Here is a 20834-nt window from a genome sequence, read left to right as displayed (position 1 = left end):
GAAAGGCAATGTTTCAAAGGAGTAATTTCTGACATTCCAAGTATAGTTTTGATGTTTAACACCAAAAATATTTCATCTTATGCCTTGGGATCTTGACTTTTGTGAACCATTTTTGTGAGTCAAAGGAGGCAATGAAGAGTTTCTGAGTGAATTTCAGGACTCCTGTGCTACCAAGCTGCTCCACTCTGTCAGAAATGGCACGCTGCTTGCATTAAGCAGTTCTCAGAATGGAAACAAACAGTCTGATATTTATAAAAAAGGTTGAGAAGGTGTTGGTTAGAAAGTAAATATAATACTTTCAGGTGTTTTGTGGTAAATCTATGTTGGATGAGGAGCCACAGTAATCCATGGAAGGCAAAAGTGTCAAAAGTAGCAAATAATCAAATGTGTCCAGCAGATACTACTGTCTAGACTATGGGATTTGGCTCTAATTACCAATGTTTTCTCCTTCATAATCTCTCTTGTTAGATAAAGGGACAACTCATTTCCTTCACATATGAAAACCAGATTTCTTTCCAACAGTTTTAGGTGTTTATTTTGGTTTGATATAAAAAGCAAATTGCAAACAAAATGTCAGCATGAAAGCAAGCCCCAGTGGAAATAACCCTGGGTGTATATAATGGGGATGGCAAAGGAATCCACTGGAAACTGCACAGGCTTGGGGATTTTTTCTTCTCTTTCCTCTCCCTATCTTACGACCTCTGTTCCATGGAAGAAAACAATCAGGCTGCAATCTAGAGGCTGAATATGTTGAGTGAAAGTCGTAAAAAACTCCGGTACTTTACCAACTGCTACATGGCCAGGTTGGGCTTCACTTCTTTATCTCAAATAAGGAATGAGTCAAAAAAACTTTGCAATAACACAAGTATTTAATAATAAAATAAACATGCCAGGGATGACACTGTCATCAGCTGGTTGGGCCACCACTTTGCCTGTTTCTGTCCACGTCTCCCTCCATGTAGGTAAAGGAGTAAAGCCCATTAATTGTACCTGCTCTTCTGCATCTGCAGCTCAGATGCAGGCAGGGAGCACAGTGGCACAGAGCAGGTGAAGCTCAGGCATGCATCTGAAAGATTTTTCTCCTCTGCAGTAATAACTCATTGTGTATTCTGTAGCTTTTTTTTGGTATATGAAGTGAAATCTTAGGGATACAAGAGCTCACTACAGCCTCCTGCTATTAAATATTTCCCTTGGGAGGAGGAAAGAGGCTCCTGTTTTGCATAAGAATTATGAGACGGACTATTAGCTCTGCTGTAAATTAAAGAGAAATTGCTTTCCCTGTCTGCTTTAATAAATCTCATGTCAAAACCCCCAAATCAACAGGCATTACATGGAAATCACATTCGCCTAAAATTTCCCTGGAAATAATTCTTCTCATTCAGGAGCAAATGAGGAACAAAAAAATAAATGACTTTATTCCTCAGACAGCCTGAGAGATATTTTGCTGTATTTAGGCCCGTCATAATTACATCCATAGTGCAAATGAATTTAAACAAAGGGAACAAATGTTTCACTGATTTTGTGTGCATGAGACAGAAGGATTAATATTTATGATTAGGAATGGGTTTTGGTGTTTTTTTTTCCTGTCCATTACTTTAAACATGAAAAGGCAAGCTCTTTATCATGCACCCTTGCAGCACACACTCCTAGGTGGATGCACAATGCCAAGCACAATAGCTACAGAGGTATTGTTTGTACATGTACCTGAAAGGAATAACATCCCACTTCTCCAACACACTACAACACCCCAGGCTACACAGCAGAACAAAAGCCTTCTTTCCTTGCAGACTTCACTGGCCTGCTTAATACTGCTCACCTTTTCCCTGTGGGATAAAACCTGGAGCAGGAATTGCCATCCCAGGCACAGTACGGATCACGGGCTAGGCAGCAGTCAGCACAGGCGGTCCCATAGATGTGGCAGCGATGCAAGGACACCTGGGTGACCCCTTCATCTGAGCTCACATACAACTGTTGCTGTAGAAGGAAATGGAAAGATTTATTTCAGATGTGGAGGAGCTTCACCCAAGGCTTGGCTAACACACCTAAACCCCTTTCAATTAATCTTGGAATTAAGACCAAAAAGGGAGCCACTGATATATATAAAGCCAAGATAAACAGGAATCTCCCAGGTGAACAAGCCTGGATATATTTATGGAAAAATATTTCCACCGTCTGTTAGAAAACACTTAGAAACATTGGGGAATGTTAATGTTTTTCGGACATTGAGTGTCATTGTTCTGTTCTGGGGCAGACAGGCTGAGTTAATATTGCTCAGATTTGGGAACTTGGTTCTTATTCAGTGAGGATTATTGGCTCAAGTCTTTGAACAAAGTATTTTGTCTGCATATAGTCACTTTAATAAATATTATGCAGAGTTCCTAGTTGGATTCTCCAGTGCATAGATTTCCAAGACATAAAACCTAGAGATTAGGTTGAGGCTTACGGCCAGATTCTGATAGCCTTACATACCTGGAAAAATAAGCCAGAAGAATTTTTATAATAAATGAAAGCTTTTGGAAAAGGAGTTCAAAGTGAATACAACATTCAAAATCTGGGCCAAAACGACTGTTTTACTCTGAAACATCTAATCAATTACTCTTAAAATATAAATTAGTATTGAACAAAAACCTCAACTCTCCCTTGATCTTTTTGTCATAAAACTAAAAAATAATTATTAATTAGTGGCAGTTTTGTAAAGCATTGGGCAACATGTTGCTTATAAAATCATGGAATGCATATTTTTAGTTCAGGTTTGTAACATTTCACTAGAAATCCTCTCAAGTGTTTTCATCATTCTTATTGACATTGTTTGTTACTAATAAACACACACTAGTTCGCCATGGACCCAACAGCTCCAACACTGCCTTTTTGCATAGATTGGACTTCCAAGGGAAAATTTCTGGTAAGGACTTACAGAAAAAGAGAGGAGGGAACATTTCCTCTTTTAATACTTTTTTTCCTTAATTGTCAAACAAAACAACAAAGCAATTGGTATTCTAACATCTTTAAGTTAATTTGCTTCTCAGTTAATAAGCAGTAAGTAAGGATACCACTTTTCTTTACCTTTTTAGATGAAATCTTCATTGTTGTTATAGGGGAATTACTCTGAAAGACAAAATTCCAAACCACATTTACAAGGACTGTCTTGTTAATACTGTCCCAACACAGAAATCTCAAATTCAGTAATACCGAAGTCATATCTAAGAAAAATATAACTTTTCATATCTTGGAAAGGCGTAACTCATTCCTACTGATATTTTTCCTATTTTAAGAACTAAACCAATGACATCTATACAATTCAGTCTCACAAAATGTACTTGCTAAACTCAACTCATTATTATTACCCATGTGCACCAGCAAGTTTTTGTACATTTTTAATTAAGCTGCATCTGTTACCTCAGCAATATATCAGCAATGTGTTTTGAAGCCATTACTCTCACTTTGTAATAAGAAACAATGTTTGTTCTTTGACAATGATGATAAGGAAATAGCATACAATAGCTCATGTATATCCACCACATGATGCAGATAAGAATATGTCATGTTTCTCCTACACATTTTCTACAGTGCACAGAGTTTGGTTACCATCCAACATATACGTTCAGATTACCAATAACTACAATATTAAAAATGTCATGTGTGTTATTGAATGTTTCTTTCCCAGAGACAGTACTGTATACTACTGTGTGTCATCATGGCATTCTATTATTGTCTGTGTCCAAACCAAACATTAAAGAGCTTTAAAAGGAATTATCACATTCATTGCCTTAAGCAAGTGAAGCAATTCATTATTCCCATCCAAAAAAATGATAAAATTGATGGTAATAAAAATGTTTAGCATTTTTTTTTAAGGTTTAGCATTTGCTCAGTCACAAAGGAAAGCTGTAACGGTGGGCTAGCATTAATTGCAGAGGACTACATGCACAGCAGGGAGGCCAGGACTAGAAAATCTGGCTGCGAATCATGTGAATTGGCAAAGGTTTGAAGGAGTTTGGAGCTGCTGTGCTATTTCATGAACTGTCTGGAGACTCAAGGTCAAATGCAGCATTGGATCTGATGCCACAGTCTTCTTTCCTTGCTTATGCTCTGGAAAGGAATCAGTACTTTGCTTATGCTCAATATTTACTAGCACACAGCCAGTGATCTCCTTCTCCTGGAGAAACTCATCAAAATACTGCCATGATGCTCACAGATTGCAATGGTAGAGGTTACGATATCATGATTTTTCGGGTTCAGGATAAAAAAGTCTAAGCAGAGGCCCAGGAACTTGGTTTAGGGTAAGGATTCCTCTCAGCCCACCTATCTTCTTGCTGTGTTAATTTATGTTTTGGTAAATGGAATTAGTAATACTTGGGTGAAGATTACTCTTCAGGTAATATTACTCACATGTATCTTTTTTTTTTTAAAGGGAAGTCTTCAACAAAAGCCTAGAAAGACTAATTATGCCTTTATGAAGGTTAATACAGTGTATTCTTTTTCTTAAAGAAATTGTGAATGCTGCCTGCCTAAATAAAGATTAATTTTTCTTTTTGTAGCCCCTCAATGAAATAGAGAAAAGCCTGTGACAAAACCCTTAACTAAGCTTACAGATGCATATTACCATTTTCCCCAAGACTACCTGTTTTAAAGAATAACTCATTCAAAAATTTTACAGGGATTTTTCAACATGAGGGTGAACATTTTCTTTAGGTAATTACAAGCTGCTACATGTCAGTGTGATTGACAGAGGCTAGTCCCTTATTTTTCCTTGAGTTGTCTGCGTTTCTTTTCAGCTTATGTTGTGTTAAGTTTATAGCTTTCTTGACTTCAGAGGCATGTGGCTTTGAAGAACTGGAATTAGGCAAAAACAACACCGGTTTGCTTCCATTCTGCAGCTCAGAATCAGGAAGATTATCAGATAATCAAAGTACAAAAATCTCAGATTCCATCTGTAAATAGCAACAGTCTCAATATGTGATGCCAATGAAAAAAGTTGCCTTCTGGCAGCCACTATAACATGACCTCATAAATATGTGATTATCAAAATCCTTCTAGCCAGTATAACAACATAAAAATAAGCAACTTAAATATAGGAGGAAAAAAGGGACTTAAGCTAGCTACAGCCTTCATAACAGTGGACATTTTATATTCCTCTTTGGGTGGGTATGAAGCTGACAGCATGCACATTTACTTGATCTTTTATCAAGTCAGTTGCACTTGCCAAAGTCTTTTAGAACAAAGTGTTTGTGTGAACATATACACTGGAAGATTAAAAGTAGGAGCAAACCAAACCTGAAAAACCTCCAGCTCTTCTAAAATGAGTTCTCCACTTGCAGAGAAGTTGGTGGGTAGGACAACAACTTTTTGTACAGTTCCTTGATCTGGAAAATATCAGAAAAAGTGAGACCATGTGAGAGAAAGAAAAATGCAGATGAACCATTATTAATTATGAAAAGAAACCATCAATGCAAGCACTGTGACATAGAGAAACATAAGAAATGTTCAGTAATTTCTAGAGTTTGGGGTCAGAAAGGACCATGAGATGGTTCCTTATACAGGAATACTATATATAGTATTATTCTCATATATGAACATGATGAAGTCCTGGTAAGACTGGAGTTACTACCATTACTGTTACTATTCTACCCGAAAAGGTTAATCAAAATCAGTATCTTCTGTACTTATTGCTGTACAGACACACAGACAGAGGCAGTATCCATCCTAATCATCTTAAAGTAAAAACACACCAATACAAACAGGAAAAAGTGAGCTTCTGCAGAATGTAATATATATACATATTCATTAATAATTAAAAATAAAAACAAAAAAATAAAAACAGATGACATGAAAGGCAAACCTTCTAAAGAATATCACTCTGTCTACACTTAATCAAAGTAAGAAGAAAAATATTTTTTTGTTCAGGAGGTCAGACAATGATCAAGTCTGTTAAATATTGGTAGGAGTTGGTATTTTGGTCCTTAAGGAGAAAAGGAAGAGCAAGGTGAAGATATTGTAGCTACTTTATCATTTTCCCTCTCAAAATACAGTTCCAAGCCTTCCAAATCTACTCAGATCAAAGGAGTAGGAAGTAATGACGGGGCAATGGCAGTGTTTTTGCAGGGTAGGTGTGATGAGTGAGACCAAAGGGATATTTGTGATTAGTTTTCCAAGTTTGTTATGTGGAAAGAATATATGAGATGGAGGGGCTCATCTGTGAAGGTTCTTAAAGGCTCAGACAGCCAATGAAGTATTTCTGATGTGGCAGAAAAGGCAGACTGTGGGAGAATCACAAGGACAAGCATTCTCACTTGGAAAAAATACAGCACATAGAATTCCCATTGCCTGAAAGGCCTGGAAATTAGTCTGAGTAGAACAAATTTATTTGCTGAATATTGATTCAGAGGAACGAGACCACATGGTATAGATTCTGTTCGGCTTTCAAAAGTTTTATGGGCAATACAGACCTGTGCAGTTAGTAAAACATTGGCATAGCACAATATAGGTAAGTATCCACACGTATTTTCATGAAATTGTGACCAAGGAAAGGAAATCTCAGCTTCCTGTTTGGCAATTCACAATGCAGACAATGTAAACTGAAAAAGGGCAATTTTGCTTTTGCTTTAAGGTCAGTGACTAAATTCCATAGCTGGAGCTGCAGGGCAAGTTGGTTACGGTAAATAATTTACATCTTCTTATTTCCCTGGAGGAAGCCAGCAAATAATAATAGACTTTATTTTGTTGTTTTTTGTGTTTTTTTTTTTTTTTTAAACAAAGGTTTAAAGCCAGGATATTGATATGTAATGGCCAGACCACACACAAAGAGCACAGTGCAGTATTTTGTCATTAAAAAAAAAAAAAAGAAAAGAGAAATTGAAAGCTGACAAGACTTAAAAATGTGTAGCTATCAATTGTACATGCTCAGGGCACGTTACACATGAATTTTTCATGAGAATTTTCTATGGAGAACATTTATTCTTATTATCCAATAGCACGATAAACCAGTTCCTTCCGAAGAAACTAAAATCTGAAACTACATCTTGTGATAGCACAGCTGTGGTCTAGACTGGGTGCCAGTATTAGCAAAGCTATGAGAACCTGAGAGAGATTTACTAACTGCCAGGACCCACTGAAGCTTTAAACTGCTGCAGATGCATCCCCTGCTGGAGCTAAGATGCAGCATGTGCATGTGCCTGTGTATGTGTGTATTTATTTCTGCTCCTACTAAAGGGAATAACCCACTCACAAATATACACAGCTTAAGCCTAGTCTACCTCTGCCTCTTTGCATCCTTTTATCAATGTCCTGTCCCTAACATTAAACTATGCCATACAAAATACTCTACCAAAAGTGCAGGAAGGAGTTGCAGCCTTTTGTGGTTTTTTTTTTCAGCTGCCTGCAGTGTCAACTACCTGTAACCCTGATGTACAGGGCACTAAGCATGTTGACAGTGACCTTACCTGCAAAGGAATGTGAGGCTGCTGAGCCTCTGAAGAACCGGTTTATTTCAATGATCCATTAGCACATGCCACACATTTAAAATACCTAAAATGTCTTCAGTCCTCAACCATTGTTCCGAGCTGGAATCAGAACCTGAGGGCAGATTTTATCCTGGGCATTGGCACAGAAAATAACGATAATGCCTGACGCCAAGTCCTTGTGTCCTAATAACCTTTTCTATTTGAAAAGTAAGTTCCTAACTTTTGTCACACCCCAACAAAATACACAGAGTTAAGGACTGTTTACTTGGGTATTCTCTCCCTTTGACTCAATGTTTTACCATTTGCTTTGAGTCAGCTTTGTACTATGAGGGACAGGTCCTTGCAGAAAGGAGTGTTCCATTGTTTTAAAGGAAACTTAATACAAAGTTTAAAACAAATATTCATGTTATGGAAAGTAGGCAATAGAAAGCTGTTCATTTAATAAAATCATTTAAATCAAGACATTCCAATAGTCTGTGCATATATATATATATATATATATATACATTTTCAACAATACATGGCTTGTAGGCTATAGCCCTCCACCACTTCGAAAAATAGTTTTTCTGCTGTTGTTCAGCCTTTTCCTTAATAAATGAAAAGCAAATATTTGATCCCAAACAACACTTCTTATTCCTTTCTCAGTAGTACTGCTGTTTCCACTATAAGCGCAGTAGTTGACAAATCAAGTCACTTATATGTGTTCATGTCAGAAAGCTTACAGTACATCTGAGTTTCCTTGAAAATCTTATTTGATTATTTCCTTTAATGGCAAAGGCAGCAAACTACATTCTCTGGGACAGAAGGAAGGTTGGAAAGGATGCAGCACTGTGTACTGCAGGAGAGATATGCAAAGTAGCAGTGTCTGAGCTGTTTCCCAGTGTATTTCGCAATAGATAATTTTTTGTGTTGTAAACCAGGCATAAGAGATCACCAAACAAGTAAAATTTTTTCATGTGTAGGTCAATGTATGAAAGTGTAAGCTTAATTCTGTAAAAACTGTAAAAGTGAACAGGATGGTTTCCTTCACCATTTGCTTGTTACTTCCAGAAACTCACTTGAAAACAGTTCTACATTGTTATTATTTCATATGGCCACAAAAAACCGCTATTGTGTCTCCAGAATATCAATCCACCACTAAAAAGCATGAAGTGAGGAGGCAGACTTATGCTTACCAGTTCCCTGACTTTTCACCAGGAGCTGTCTCCAGCCCCACATCAACCCAGCAGTTTGTGAGTGGAGGGCAGGTGGACAAATGAGTAGTCTCCCTCAAGCTGATGGCAAGAGGGCACGAGCGACTCATAATGTTTTTCCATTTCAAACCTGCTTGAACAACTTCATGTTGATATGGCAGACAATGTTACCAAGATTGTGCTCCTTCTGAGAGGACTGAGAAATGGAAGAGCAAGGGAGGAAAGTGCTAACACCCTGTAGACTAAAAAACGGTGTAGAAAGTAGGCAGAGTGGGAAATAAATGGAGAAAGAGGGCACCCCAGTAAATGGTCCAAGGAAGGAAGAAGAGCCCAAAACCCAATAATAATAGTAATGATAATGATAATAATAATATACCTTGAAAGACAGGGCATGATTCTGGGCTAGTATTAAATCAGCTAAGCTTCATTGATACCAGTTGGACCATGCCTAATACACTAATTCCTGGTCTGGCTGACCATGGGCAGTGAAAAGACAAAGCTTAATGAACAGCAATGAAAAATACACAGGTGTTAGGCTGAATCTGTAGGTCTGAGTTTAAACCTAATTCTCTGAATTTTGACTAGCCTGTTTTTCCCCAGCTCTAAGTGAATAATGCAGTTGTCAGCACTGTGAGCCTCAAAGAGAGTCAGGACCCATCTGCCCATGGCCGCGTCACTAATTGAACAACATATGAAACACCTGACCTTTCCACAACATAAAAAAATGACTGCAATGGACACCAACTCTACTCTCAGGAGTTTTACAGAGAGGCTTCCTAAAGCAATCCCCCTCCCTGATGTTTCTGACATTGCTGGAGACTGTCTGAAAACTTTTCTCCATGTTGTACCCGTCATCCTAATGGCACCTTGATTATTTCTGGACTCTAATCTGAGTTGAACCTGATGCAAACAAATAACATTACAAAGAAAAAAGAAAGCCAAGAATTTGAAGAATGCTTAAAATCTCTCTGAGAATATGTTGAGGCTCAGCAGAGCCCTGGAGATGGTGACAGGTCAGCAGGCAGGGCTGAGAGCCAGTCCCCATGCTCTCTGTTGTTGTTAAGTGTCTGCTGTTAAGTCAGAGCTCCCACCATAGCCATCTAACCTCTCTACTTTATTTCACTCATCTGTCAAATGGGTGCAATTTTTTTCCAGTTCATAGTATTGCTGTGAAACTTTGTAAAATTCAATCTGTGTCAAAGAACAGAAAGACAGATAGAAATGTCTAATGAGCTCACACTTGAGGGCAAAACTTTCACATAGCCCCAGCAGCTTCGTCAAACTTTTGGGATACACTGTGAGCTCATTTGAACAAAAACTGAACAAGGGAAATGAAACAGGTGGAGGAATGTTTTCTTAACTTACACATCTTCTTAAAAGGCTGTGAAAAAGCTTTGGATGAGTTGGTTGACGGAAGGGTTTGAATGACTCAGGCACTATGACCAAGAGGAAGAAGGAAACTCTGCCTGCCTCCTGTTGTGCCACTGTTGTGCAACATCATCTTCCCAAGCTCATAGTCATGAAGCTGCAGCCAGCAAATCCACAGGAAGCAAGCTTGCTCTTCTGACCAGATTATCTCTCTCGGTTTGAATCTGTAGCTCATTACATGATTTTGGCTATTGCATTACTGGAGGCTACCGTTGTCAACAAGGGTTAGACAGCCATCATGTAACACCATGAAAACGAGTATTACAGCCTTATGCTCTGAAAGCACTTACTGTGTCCAGACTTTGAAAACAAGTGTTGCATCAGAGAAGAAAAGATAATAAGAAACACTGATCAACCTCATGCCACGTCAGATGCATGTGGTCCACATTAATCATCTGAATAAGCCACACTGAAGTCTGAAGTGTCTTTTCACGACAGTAACTTAGATCTCTTTCCACTAAAATATATCCTATCCTGATAGAAAAGTTTGAAAAAAAATCCTACTGGTGCCCATGGCTGTTTCATGTACCCAGGTTTGACACAGACATTTAAATATTTTCATAACACCAAGAGCAATAAATCCCGCCCATGCATAATCTTTTGGTTGTGCAATCTGTGTGTACTTTGACCGAAGGCTTTCGTACTGCAAGCAGTAGGTGGCATGCTTAAAAAATAAATATTAATCTCAGGAAAATGTTCTCATGCTGTTTTACTGCTGTTCTTAAAATTCAGATGGAAAACAATCTACCAAAGGATATACAGAAAATATTGAAAAGTTAGGTTCTTTAGATATAACTGAAATGAGTACAGTAACTACAGTAAAACTCTAGGGTGAATCAAAATCTTCAGGACTAAGACCTGGCCTGCCACAGAAGTGGGATAATTGAAACAGAACTCTACCCCCAGATTCCTAAACTGAGTATGCTATTACTCATTGCATGGGGGAAAAAGTATCATCAGCATCGCCTCTGTCAAATATGCAAATGAATGATTACATTCTATCCAAGAAAATTATCCCTCAGGTTTCTGTTTGGGAAGACGAGGTGTACAGCACTGTTCTCTACCATTTAAGACTTGCTCCTTACTGTAAATCAGGTCATTTCAGAGGCTGGTGAAGAGATCCATTTGGGTGCACTTAACACAACTAGCGAGTTGTATTAAGAGCTTTGGGAGTCTTCACATTGAAAAGCATAGGGAAAAGAGGAGATTGTTATCATTTGAAAAGCAGGTGGGATGCTACAAGAACAATGTCTGTCCCTGGGATTTATTTTGTTAGCTATGTAGGCACAGGAGGGAGAAAAGCAATGTATTAACTCTGGGCATGGACCAGCCCCTGTGAGCTCAGCACTTTTGTCAAAGGGTGCAAAGGAAACACTACATTTAGTTCACATTAAAGTGAAAAAATGACACAGCTGCCTATACCCTCCCATGCCATGGCTACATGATGAAAACCACTGGGGCTCTCAGAGCTGTATACTTCTGTTATTCTTCACTTGCATTCAGGAACTGATTTATTACCAAGGCTACAGAGGAGGAAGAGAGGAAAAGCTAAGCATTTTGTGTGCTTTGCATCTGGCAAGACATAAACCACTCCAATTTCAAGCATGAGACAGGTCACTGACAGTGACAGACATGACTGGGAACATCTCAGTTCAGCAGCAGTAACTCATCATCTGAGCTGAGTGTAATTGTCACCAGGTGTCAAGTCCCATTGTCTCCGGCTGTGGGGCTCCAGGCTCCCAAGGAAATTATCACATGAAATTCTCCTATACAATGTGGTTTTTGCATTTGCTGGGATGAACTGACACCAAAGCAAATCCCCTCTGCATTTCTTTTGACAGTTAATATCTCTATCGAATCCTCTTGAGTCTCACAGAAAGCAAAGAACAAAGAAAACGAGTTTCTCCTCTCAGTGGCTGAAACTCGATCACTTTTATTTAAAAGGGCCGAGAAATGCAGCAACTTACATTGCACCAGTTTCTCCTGAGGAAGACCTTGGAAGCTATTAATGTTCTGTGCCCTGCTCAGGAAGAATAATGCCTTCCCTCTAACTAACTAGAAAGGAGACAATGATCCTTGTCTTCAGTGTAATGCAGAACATAAAGTAATGAATATAAAATCTCAAGAGCTGCAGTTTACGTATTTGATCCATAATGGATCCTGTGCTGATACACAGAAGAGGATTAACAAAACATAAGATCAGGCTGAGGTATGTTAATGTTTTTAATGCATCACAAGTGTACTTGTGAGGCCATACTGATCGCTTGAAAAGAGCCAGAAGCTAATCAAAGTATGAAATGAAATTACCTGTATTTAACTCTTGCAGAATTATTAAAATGCTACATGTCAGTATTGTGATTTCATGCACATATCAAAATATCAATACATTTCCAGTATTAACTTTCACTGCTACATTAAAAATCCCATATTGGTTGGACACTTATACGTCTTTATCTTTTCCATGAATCATTAGTAGAATTTTCCTCCAATCAACATTACATGTTTATAGAGCATTTTAAAACAATGGCAGCACTATATAAAAAAATTTATAAAATATTCATTTGAAAGATCCTTACTAGCCTACCAAGCTATTACTCTGGCTAAACACAGTGATTTAGCAAGAAATAAAGCTAATACAAAACCAAACCTTCTCTTTTACTAAGTGTTCTTGTGGAGTTGTGTAACAGTAGTAGGGACAATATCTATTAACACTTCTGCTATTTCTGTAGTCATGAACAAAGACTCTTTTCTTTACTTCTGTAAGAAGGGCGGAAAATGACCCTAAAAGGTCCCAAAGTCAAGAACAGTAGCTGCATTAGTTAAACTAAAAAGAACATGTGGTTATGTGTTGCAGGGAGCAGGGGAGGGGAACTCAGGAAGAAAACCCTGTCCTAATTAGCTTAATTTGGTAGTTTCCAATGACTCTGCAAGTAGGATCAAAGAGATCTTCAAGAAAACCTTAAAACTTATTTATCAACAGCCAACCAAGAAAACAAAAATACCCAGATCAAAACCTGATGAAATTCCCAGGGAATTCATTACCCAGAGCTTCTTCTACCCTGACTACGCCTTATGGTATACCAAGCATTCAGAGTACAGTAGATGGTGACCTGGTAAATGTTTAACGTAAGAACCTGAATTAAGTGTTTCTGTTTTCCTATTTTCTTTCACTGAACTATAGAAACCAGTAGGCTGGAAGGGGCTTCCAGAATTCACTTGGTCCAGCCCCCCACTCAAAGCAGGTCCAATTAGAGCAGGTTGCTCAGGGCTCTCTCAGGTTGGGTTTTGAATCCTTTGAGTCCCTGAGGATGGAGAATTCACAGCCTCTCTGGGCCCTTGTTCCAAAGTTTGATCACAGTGATGGTAAAAACCTTGTCTAATCGCAATATTTCACATTGTAACTTGTGTCCAATCCCTTTCACCCTGATGCCGAGCACCTTGAGAAGAGTTCAGATCTGTTTTTCCCCCCTCTCATTCCGTAGCTGTCAACGGCAGTAAGGTCTCCCCTTAGCTTTTTCCGAATAAACCACATTCTCTCAGCCCTTTCTCACACGTCACATGCTACAGTCCCTCAACTGATCTTGTTCCGTTAGGTCAATGTTTTCCTTGTACTGGGGAGCCCACAACTGGACAAAGTACTCCTGACAGGAGCTGAATACAGGGGAAGAATCCCTTCCAGCAACTTGCTGGGTGAATATGTGTCTGCTAATACAGCACAGTACGCAGTTGGCCTCCTCTGGCACAAGGGCACCCTGCTGATTTTGATAGCTGGGAAGGTTTTCCTAAGAAGAGTGAAGACAGTTCCTTTTAGTCCTGCCCCTATAGAAGCCTGACATTCTTGAGAGGTTTTTTAGCCCCAGCTTCCTAAATCTATTATAACGGATGGTTATTCCCAGACCCATGCAAGTTTGTTGGCAGACACGGTTATTCTACAAGTGGAAAACAACCAGGACTCCAATAATATGTGAACCATAAAAGCAATGCAAGCCATCTCTGTAATTATTTTCTGATGTTCAGAGATATATTTTTTCAGGAGTTCTTTTCCTTTGTTCTACTTCAAATCATCTGTAGTAAAAAAGATTAGCCTTTGTGCCTATCAACCTATAATGCCCTGTTAAACCCATGGCAGTTTCAGATGTGTATGAATCCTAGGCTCTAGCCAGAGTACCACTCCGCTTGTCTGCTTCAATCAGAAGAGTTTGATTCATATCTGAATATATTAAAAAGTCAAAATTGATCTGTATGAGAATCACCTGACTGTTCCCTACAGATTCAGAAGCGTAACACCAGATTCAAAACTGATGTAACTAAACCCAAAACATAGGTTATATTAAATAGAAATTATTTTAGAAAACTTAGATCAAATTCTCTGTGTCCACTACTGCTAGGACTCCAACCATTGGGTTTTTTTTCTCTCTGTTAAGTACTTCCATATTTTTACTTTTTTTTTGCGGAGTTATTTCTGCCTTTCTAACATCCTGATCAGATTGCATTTTTCTTCAGAAGTAGCTTACACAGCATATATTAAAAAATGATGATGAAAGTATACAAAACAACACAGAGACAGATTTTGGTATTTTTCCTTATGTTAGAGAGAATCAAATTCTAACGTGGAATCATGTTGCAGACAAACCACATTCAACAGAAGTATTATAATTTAACCAAATACAATATACACTAGTGTTGATTGCTGTCTCAAATAAAATTCCTATCAATACATTGTATCTCTTGCACATAATTAACATCTATACTAAATATAAAAATTCACAGAGATTAAAAATAACATAATTTATGGATTTCTATAGACATTTCTGTAGATAGCAAATATGTTTAAATAAATTTTTCTGAAAGCTGTAAATTGTACAGATTGGAGTTCACTGCAAATTACAATGCAATGGCGGAAAGTGACTATTGCCAAGTTTGTCTTACCTGTACCAAGAAACAAGACGTGATACCTTCCGTCAGCAGCACTCACTCGATCCACAGCAATCTTTGTATACTTGTAGTCAGCTCCTATCCTGATGATTAATGGCCTCTTGTGTATAGGGTAAATGGGATTAAACATCAAAGGGTGATTCCTGATGAAGGTCACAACATCGTCTGGAAATTCTTTGGTTGTTCGCATATTAGGTGTGAAGGCTCCTCCCGGACACTGTAAGGAACATGCACAGTAATGCTTAACAATACTTACCACCTTTCAGAGAGCTTTCATTTCCAAGTCATTTACAAATATTGGCAGATAGTTGACAAAGTAAGTTCCCAAAAGAGCACTTCAGACTCTGACTGGAAGTAATAATGTTCCAGTAATGGGAATGAAGTGCTTGAACAGCTATGCTTTGAACTCCTGTCAGCTCCAATAATGCAAACACAGACATACTTTTGCACCTTCAAAACCCAGTTTAATGCAAAGATTCATACTTCTAGGCCTATTTCCACATCGTTAATGCTTCCAAACCACCTGTTAAAAAAAAAAATAATATCCAAGTGGTTGGTAATGAAAGACACCAAACTTTTGGAACCTGTTTATTACAGAATTAGTACAAAGGCAAAAGGTAAAATCTGATACTTAACTGTAATTTTGTCAATATCCCTCTAGTCATTATGTTGATTATGAGATGGTGAAAAGGCTTGTGACTCATCTTCATTTGAAAAAGCAATAACATAGAGTTGATGAGGGGGTCCCATGAGAACTCATTAATATCTAAGAAGATTGACCATTTGCAGGATTTTGTCTATGCTTTGCCCTATGCCTGAGAAATAACAGAGGTCCATGAATACTCTGGATGCTTCTTTAAATGTAATGAAGAACCATTCAAATAATCAGCCCTGAGGCATTCTGGACCTCATGAGGAAATAAAAGCAATCTTAGAAAACTCTAGTGTTTTCTGAGAGTGAAACTAGAAGACGACTGTGGGAAGTAATCAGGAGATACGTCAGTAACTGGTACAATGCTCTGGATGTTCCTATGGTAATTTACATGACTTTTTTTTTTTTTTTTTTTTTTTACAGCTACCATTACTGCACTTCTTATTGCTGCTCCTGAGCTTTCATTTTCCCCCTTACCAGATTTCTGAACCATGAAACTCTCCTCAGAGTATTGGAGCTATTCAGAAATGTTTCAACACAATATTTTTCCAATTGGAAAATGTTGATTTTTTCAATATGAAGCATTTAATGGAAACTTGTTTATTTTGATGAGGACCATTCTTACATCTAGGATGGAATTTCTGGTCAGAACCACAGACACAAAAATAGCTAGCAGCTTAGGGAAGATTTACCTCACCTGACTTCTACTGTCTCAAAGTCAGGCACTTATTCTTAGTTAGCCATCTAGGTTTCCTCTGTAGTCAGTAATTTAGACTAGATGCCCTGCTTTTAGATGGCTAAAATTACATAAAATGAATCATACTCTGAGAGACTAGGAAATTCACTGGGGATGTGTGAGTCATGTGTCCAACCTACCTGATGTGAGCAAATGTTAGCATCTGGGTCTTCACCTCCCAAGGGATCCCTCTAACCACCAGGCAGGAGTGCCTATTCTACCCTTGCTGCTAAAAGCTGTTCCATCTCGTACACCTAATAAAGTATTCATTGGGCAATACCAAGAACCAAGTAGAGAGGGGACGGCAGCCTAATACCAAGCTTTAGAGTAATCTTTTGGCCCAATTTGGATTTAATTATTTATACAAAGTAGAACAGCCCTGGTAGGAATTCTTTATAAGAGACTGCTCTGGCATCAGTTACCCTTAGGAAGGAGAACTGGAGCTCAGCTCAGATATGGGTCTCTCTTCTCATCTGACAATTGATTCTTCCGGACTCATTTATCCTGAAGGTTTTGGTTTGGTTCTCATAAGGAACTACACTACGTGCTAGCCCTCTAAAATTGCTCACAAAACGGAATTATTATCTTGTTTGCTTTACTCCTTCCCTCTGGCACTTTCATCCACAGTCTTCCAGGAAATGTAAGAAGCTATCTGCTAAGATTAGCCACAACTGCTGAAAAAAGAACTGTGTTCATAAATCTGTGGGCTACTAGCAAGATTACTTTGTAGTGATCTGCCAGACCCCAGTTCCCCTCCAGAGGGATTCTGTTTCATGAGCAGTTCAAATTAAACTTTCCTGTCCCGCATAACTCAGTTAAAAGACGACTTTCTCTGATACATTCTATCCTTCCATGCTTGACGTGGAGATCCTAAGACCTTTGACTGTGACTTCCTGCAAAAAAGTCTGTGCTACTTACTCCAATATGTCCCTAAAAGCTTGTATCATTCTGAGCAAAGCTTTACCAAACATCTTTAATCAATTAATTCTTTTGCTAACCCCCATATAAACCAGCGACAAGCAAAAGATGTTACTGAAGAACAGTATAAGCTCTCCCTTTCCTGAAGGGATTGAATGTGTATCCTTCACACCTCATTCAAGGACTTGGCTACATGATACTTATGTTCACAGTTGATCATCATGCAGTTAGATCGCAGAGTGAAACAGAATTCTTTAATTTACAGCATATTTCCCAACTGCAGGTACAAATACTATTTCTGTAAACTCTGAAAAATGGAAACTATCCTGAAACATCACTGATTTTAGTAGCAAGCTGCCAATTATGTAATTTTTTCCCCCTTTCTTTTTCCGTAAGTAAGTTTTGCTTGTGGAGAAATAAGAAACCATTGGTATTTAGTGAAGGGCAGCCAAATACTGCAGAGCTGATTACAGCCAAATGAACGTATTGCTTTATTTAATCCTACTGAAGCTATACCGAAGCCTCTTCACTGTTTATTCGATGTACTGCAACACAATGAACATTGATTTCTGTCCAGAGGTTTAGTACGGATATCTCTTTAGGCAACTGTAAAGTAGGATTTTCCATGTCATATAAAAATACATCCCTGTCTAGTCCAACACCCCAGAAATTGTGAAAAATGTACATTCCTGAGGAAAAAGGTTCATGCCTTATAGCCTGCAAGCATGGTTATTCAAAGTTAACTCTTTAAACACAAATTCCGAGCAGCAAAAAAAATCCCCACGTCCCAATTTTTACGGATGCTTTGACATAAGTGAAAAATAAGAGTTTGTGGCATGCATTTAAAAGTGGAAATTTGGGGCAGTGAAATGAAAGCAAAGCTAAACAAGTCCCAGTTTAGAAAATATACCTTTAAGATACTGTGTTGTGCCTGAATTGTGAATAAGCACAGAAAAGTCACTGATCAGAAAACCAGCAATGATCATCTTAAAAGAATATCTTTTTTTAGGGTTTTTTTTTTTTTTTTTGAGCCATGATCTAGGAATTTATCTTCAAATACAGAGCTCACTGGCACATCTGAAAAATTAAGATAATTTCTGTCACCCTGTTAAATCTAAATCTGTTTGGTTTTTTTTTCCCCCTTTCCATTATGCTGCCCAATTTATTTAGGCCTATCTGGAACACCTCATAAGCCTCCATGAGGCAAACCAAAAAAAACAGGGCAGTGGTTGAGGAAACACATACAAATACAATATTCTGAAGCAGCAAGAAACTCTGAAATGTGACTCACCAAAAAAGCGTGAAACTTCCCATTTAAATGAGCCATTTATTTTCTTTTTTTAAGTTTAATCTTGAAGCCTTAGTGAACTCATGAAATTACAGCTGTATGAATTAATTGTAAAGAAAGAATAATGCTAGCATTATACCTTAGTGGAGTATCAGATATTGATTAGCTAATTTTAGAGATCTGGGAACAGAAAGTCCTAAATCCTATAGCCAGTAATAACTGTACTACAGTGTCATGAAGAATTGTGTGAACAGGGAGAGCTATTCTATGTATCTGAGCATTAGTGTATGAGAGAAAGGACAAGATCTACAGCTCAAAGATGAATATGAATAAAATAGTGATATGGTTAAAGGTTCTTGCAGTGACTTGCAAAATTAAAATAAAATTTCATTTCCTGTGATAAATGGAAAAGCAACAAAGTGTTCATCTAAAAAAACCCCAACAACTACATTGCTGAGAGATGATTTATCATTCTGTGCATACTTATTTAACTCTAATACTTAGGATATTGTAAGAAGACTTCATAGGAGTCAACAAAAGTCCACACTTCTGTACTTCATTTGGGAAATATGGATTTAGAGAAGATGTTAGAGAAAATTCATACATTCTTCATTAAAGCTGGTAATATTGGACTTCATACTTTGATAAAACTGAATTAAGAGTAGTGCAAATAAGTAAATAGATAAATAAAGACATGATTGCATCAACAGCAATTTTTATACACCATAAAGGTGAAAAAAATATGTTCAAAATATTTCATGAGACATCTTTGTAAAACCTGGAAACAGAGCTAGCTCCAATTGTGTCGAGAATTTACTGGAAGATGATTACCACCCCTGGTAATGAAGTAATCAGTTAAAGAGAAGATCCCCCTTGCCACAGTAAAAAAGCTGGTCCCTTGTAATCTATATGTCAGATGGACTGAGAGATTGGGGGTGAAACTGAAAGATGACAACAAGGCATGAGGCAAAAAGCATGAACAGCAGATGTTTGCACAGCAACAAAAGTAAGTCCTGAAAAAATTTCAAGACATACAAAAAGCATTCTTAACAAGGAGGACTACTATAAGCTGACTGCCATGAAACCACATCTATTTCCACATCTCTCTTCTAAGATTTAGTACCTGATAGGGTATCTGACCTAGTCAAATGACAAGTCCCAGAAGCCGCCTTCTACTACATCTCCCAAGCATCCTAGCAGAGATGCAAAACCCTAAAGAACTATGGAAATTCCATACAGATTGAAGACAGACTTACAGACATTTAATCTGACTGTAGATCACACTCACAATGCTGTCTTTGTATGTTTATTTATTTTGGTATCTTTTGCTCAAACAGACACACTAATGCAAATGTACATGTAAACAAAATTAATGGCATCTAATTTAATAATTCTTACACCTTTTCAGCAGAAAGAGCAAGAATGAATAACATTTTGAATGACTTAATTCTTTCTAGAAGATTTCCACATACCATGTGATTTGTATGGCAAGCAATTAAAATTGTTCTGAACTGTAACTAAGCGTCACAGTCACATATAGTCCATTCTTCTGGAATAAACAATACTTATTTATGTATTAAAGAAAGACAAGCAATTGGCAAGTCTGCACAAACATCTTTGTACTTACGGTGCCAGGTCGTGGGTATGGAATTCTGCCCTGATATGGAATCAGCTGGTGGTTTGGGCCCTCCTTGTGTGCAAACGGCCCATTGAACACGGTCTGGATGTCGGACAGATGATATACACACACAGCTGAGCCTTTAAATATGGAGCTGGAAGAGAGCAGGAAAAAGTTAGTACTGCAGTTTGCCAACTTTTGTATAGCTTTTCCATCATTTTGCATGGTCCAATGATGAAAGGTACATCTATTATATATAATATATATAATATATATTATATATTTAATACAATTTAATGGTTTTATAGCATGGATTTAATACATTTAAAATCAACTAACCTAGTTTCCCAATATACACCATTACTCCTTAAGACCCAGCACCTTTTGAACAGTGAACTGAAAAAAGAGGGAGGAAGGTACTACCCTGCTGGTGGAATAAGAAATTTCCTATTGTTGAATATAAAAGAAATATAATCTGGCCCCAGTTACATCAGTGGCAAAAATACTGCTGACTTCAGTGAGACAAGAGTTTTATAAACTTTGTTCTGCCAAGCTCAGCACAGGTTTCCAGAAGTCCCTACTAGTATATCAACCACAAGACCTCCATGAG

The 20834-nt window shown here is 37.9% G+C and overlaps 1 protein-coding gene across 1 annotated transcript in view; it reads right to left on the bottom strand.

Annotated features, from left to right (window-relative positions):
* Positions 1-20834, bottom strand: part of SEMA3C (semaphorin 3C) — a 142992-nt gene that overhangs the window by 30627 nt on the left and 91531 nt on the right. Inside the window, exons 11-15 of the mRNA XM_080391951.1 lie at positions 20234-20378; positions 15008-15230; positions 5272-5360; positions 3064-3105; positions 1817-1974 (exon numbers count right to left, since the gene is read on the bottom strand). Coding sequence (XP_080248077.1) covers positions 1817-1974; positions 3064-3105; positions 5272-5360; positions 15008-15230; positions 20234-20378 — 657 coding nt within the window. The remainder of the gene's footprint in view (positions 1-1816; positions 1975-3063; positions 3106-5271; positions 5361-15007; positions 15231-20233; positions 20379-20834) is intronic.

Source organism: Falco punctatus, assembly GCF_963210335.1.
Source record: "Falco punctatus genome assembly, chromosome: 6".
Classification (NCBI taxonomy): domain Eukaryota; kingdom Metazoa; phylum Chordata; class Aves; order Falconiformes; family Falconidae; genus Falco; species Falco punctatus.
The sequence above is the reverse complement of the archived record's forward strand: the minus strand, read 5'-3'. Positions and strand labels throughout refer to the sequence as shown.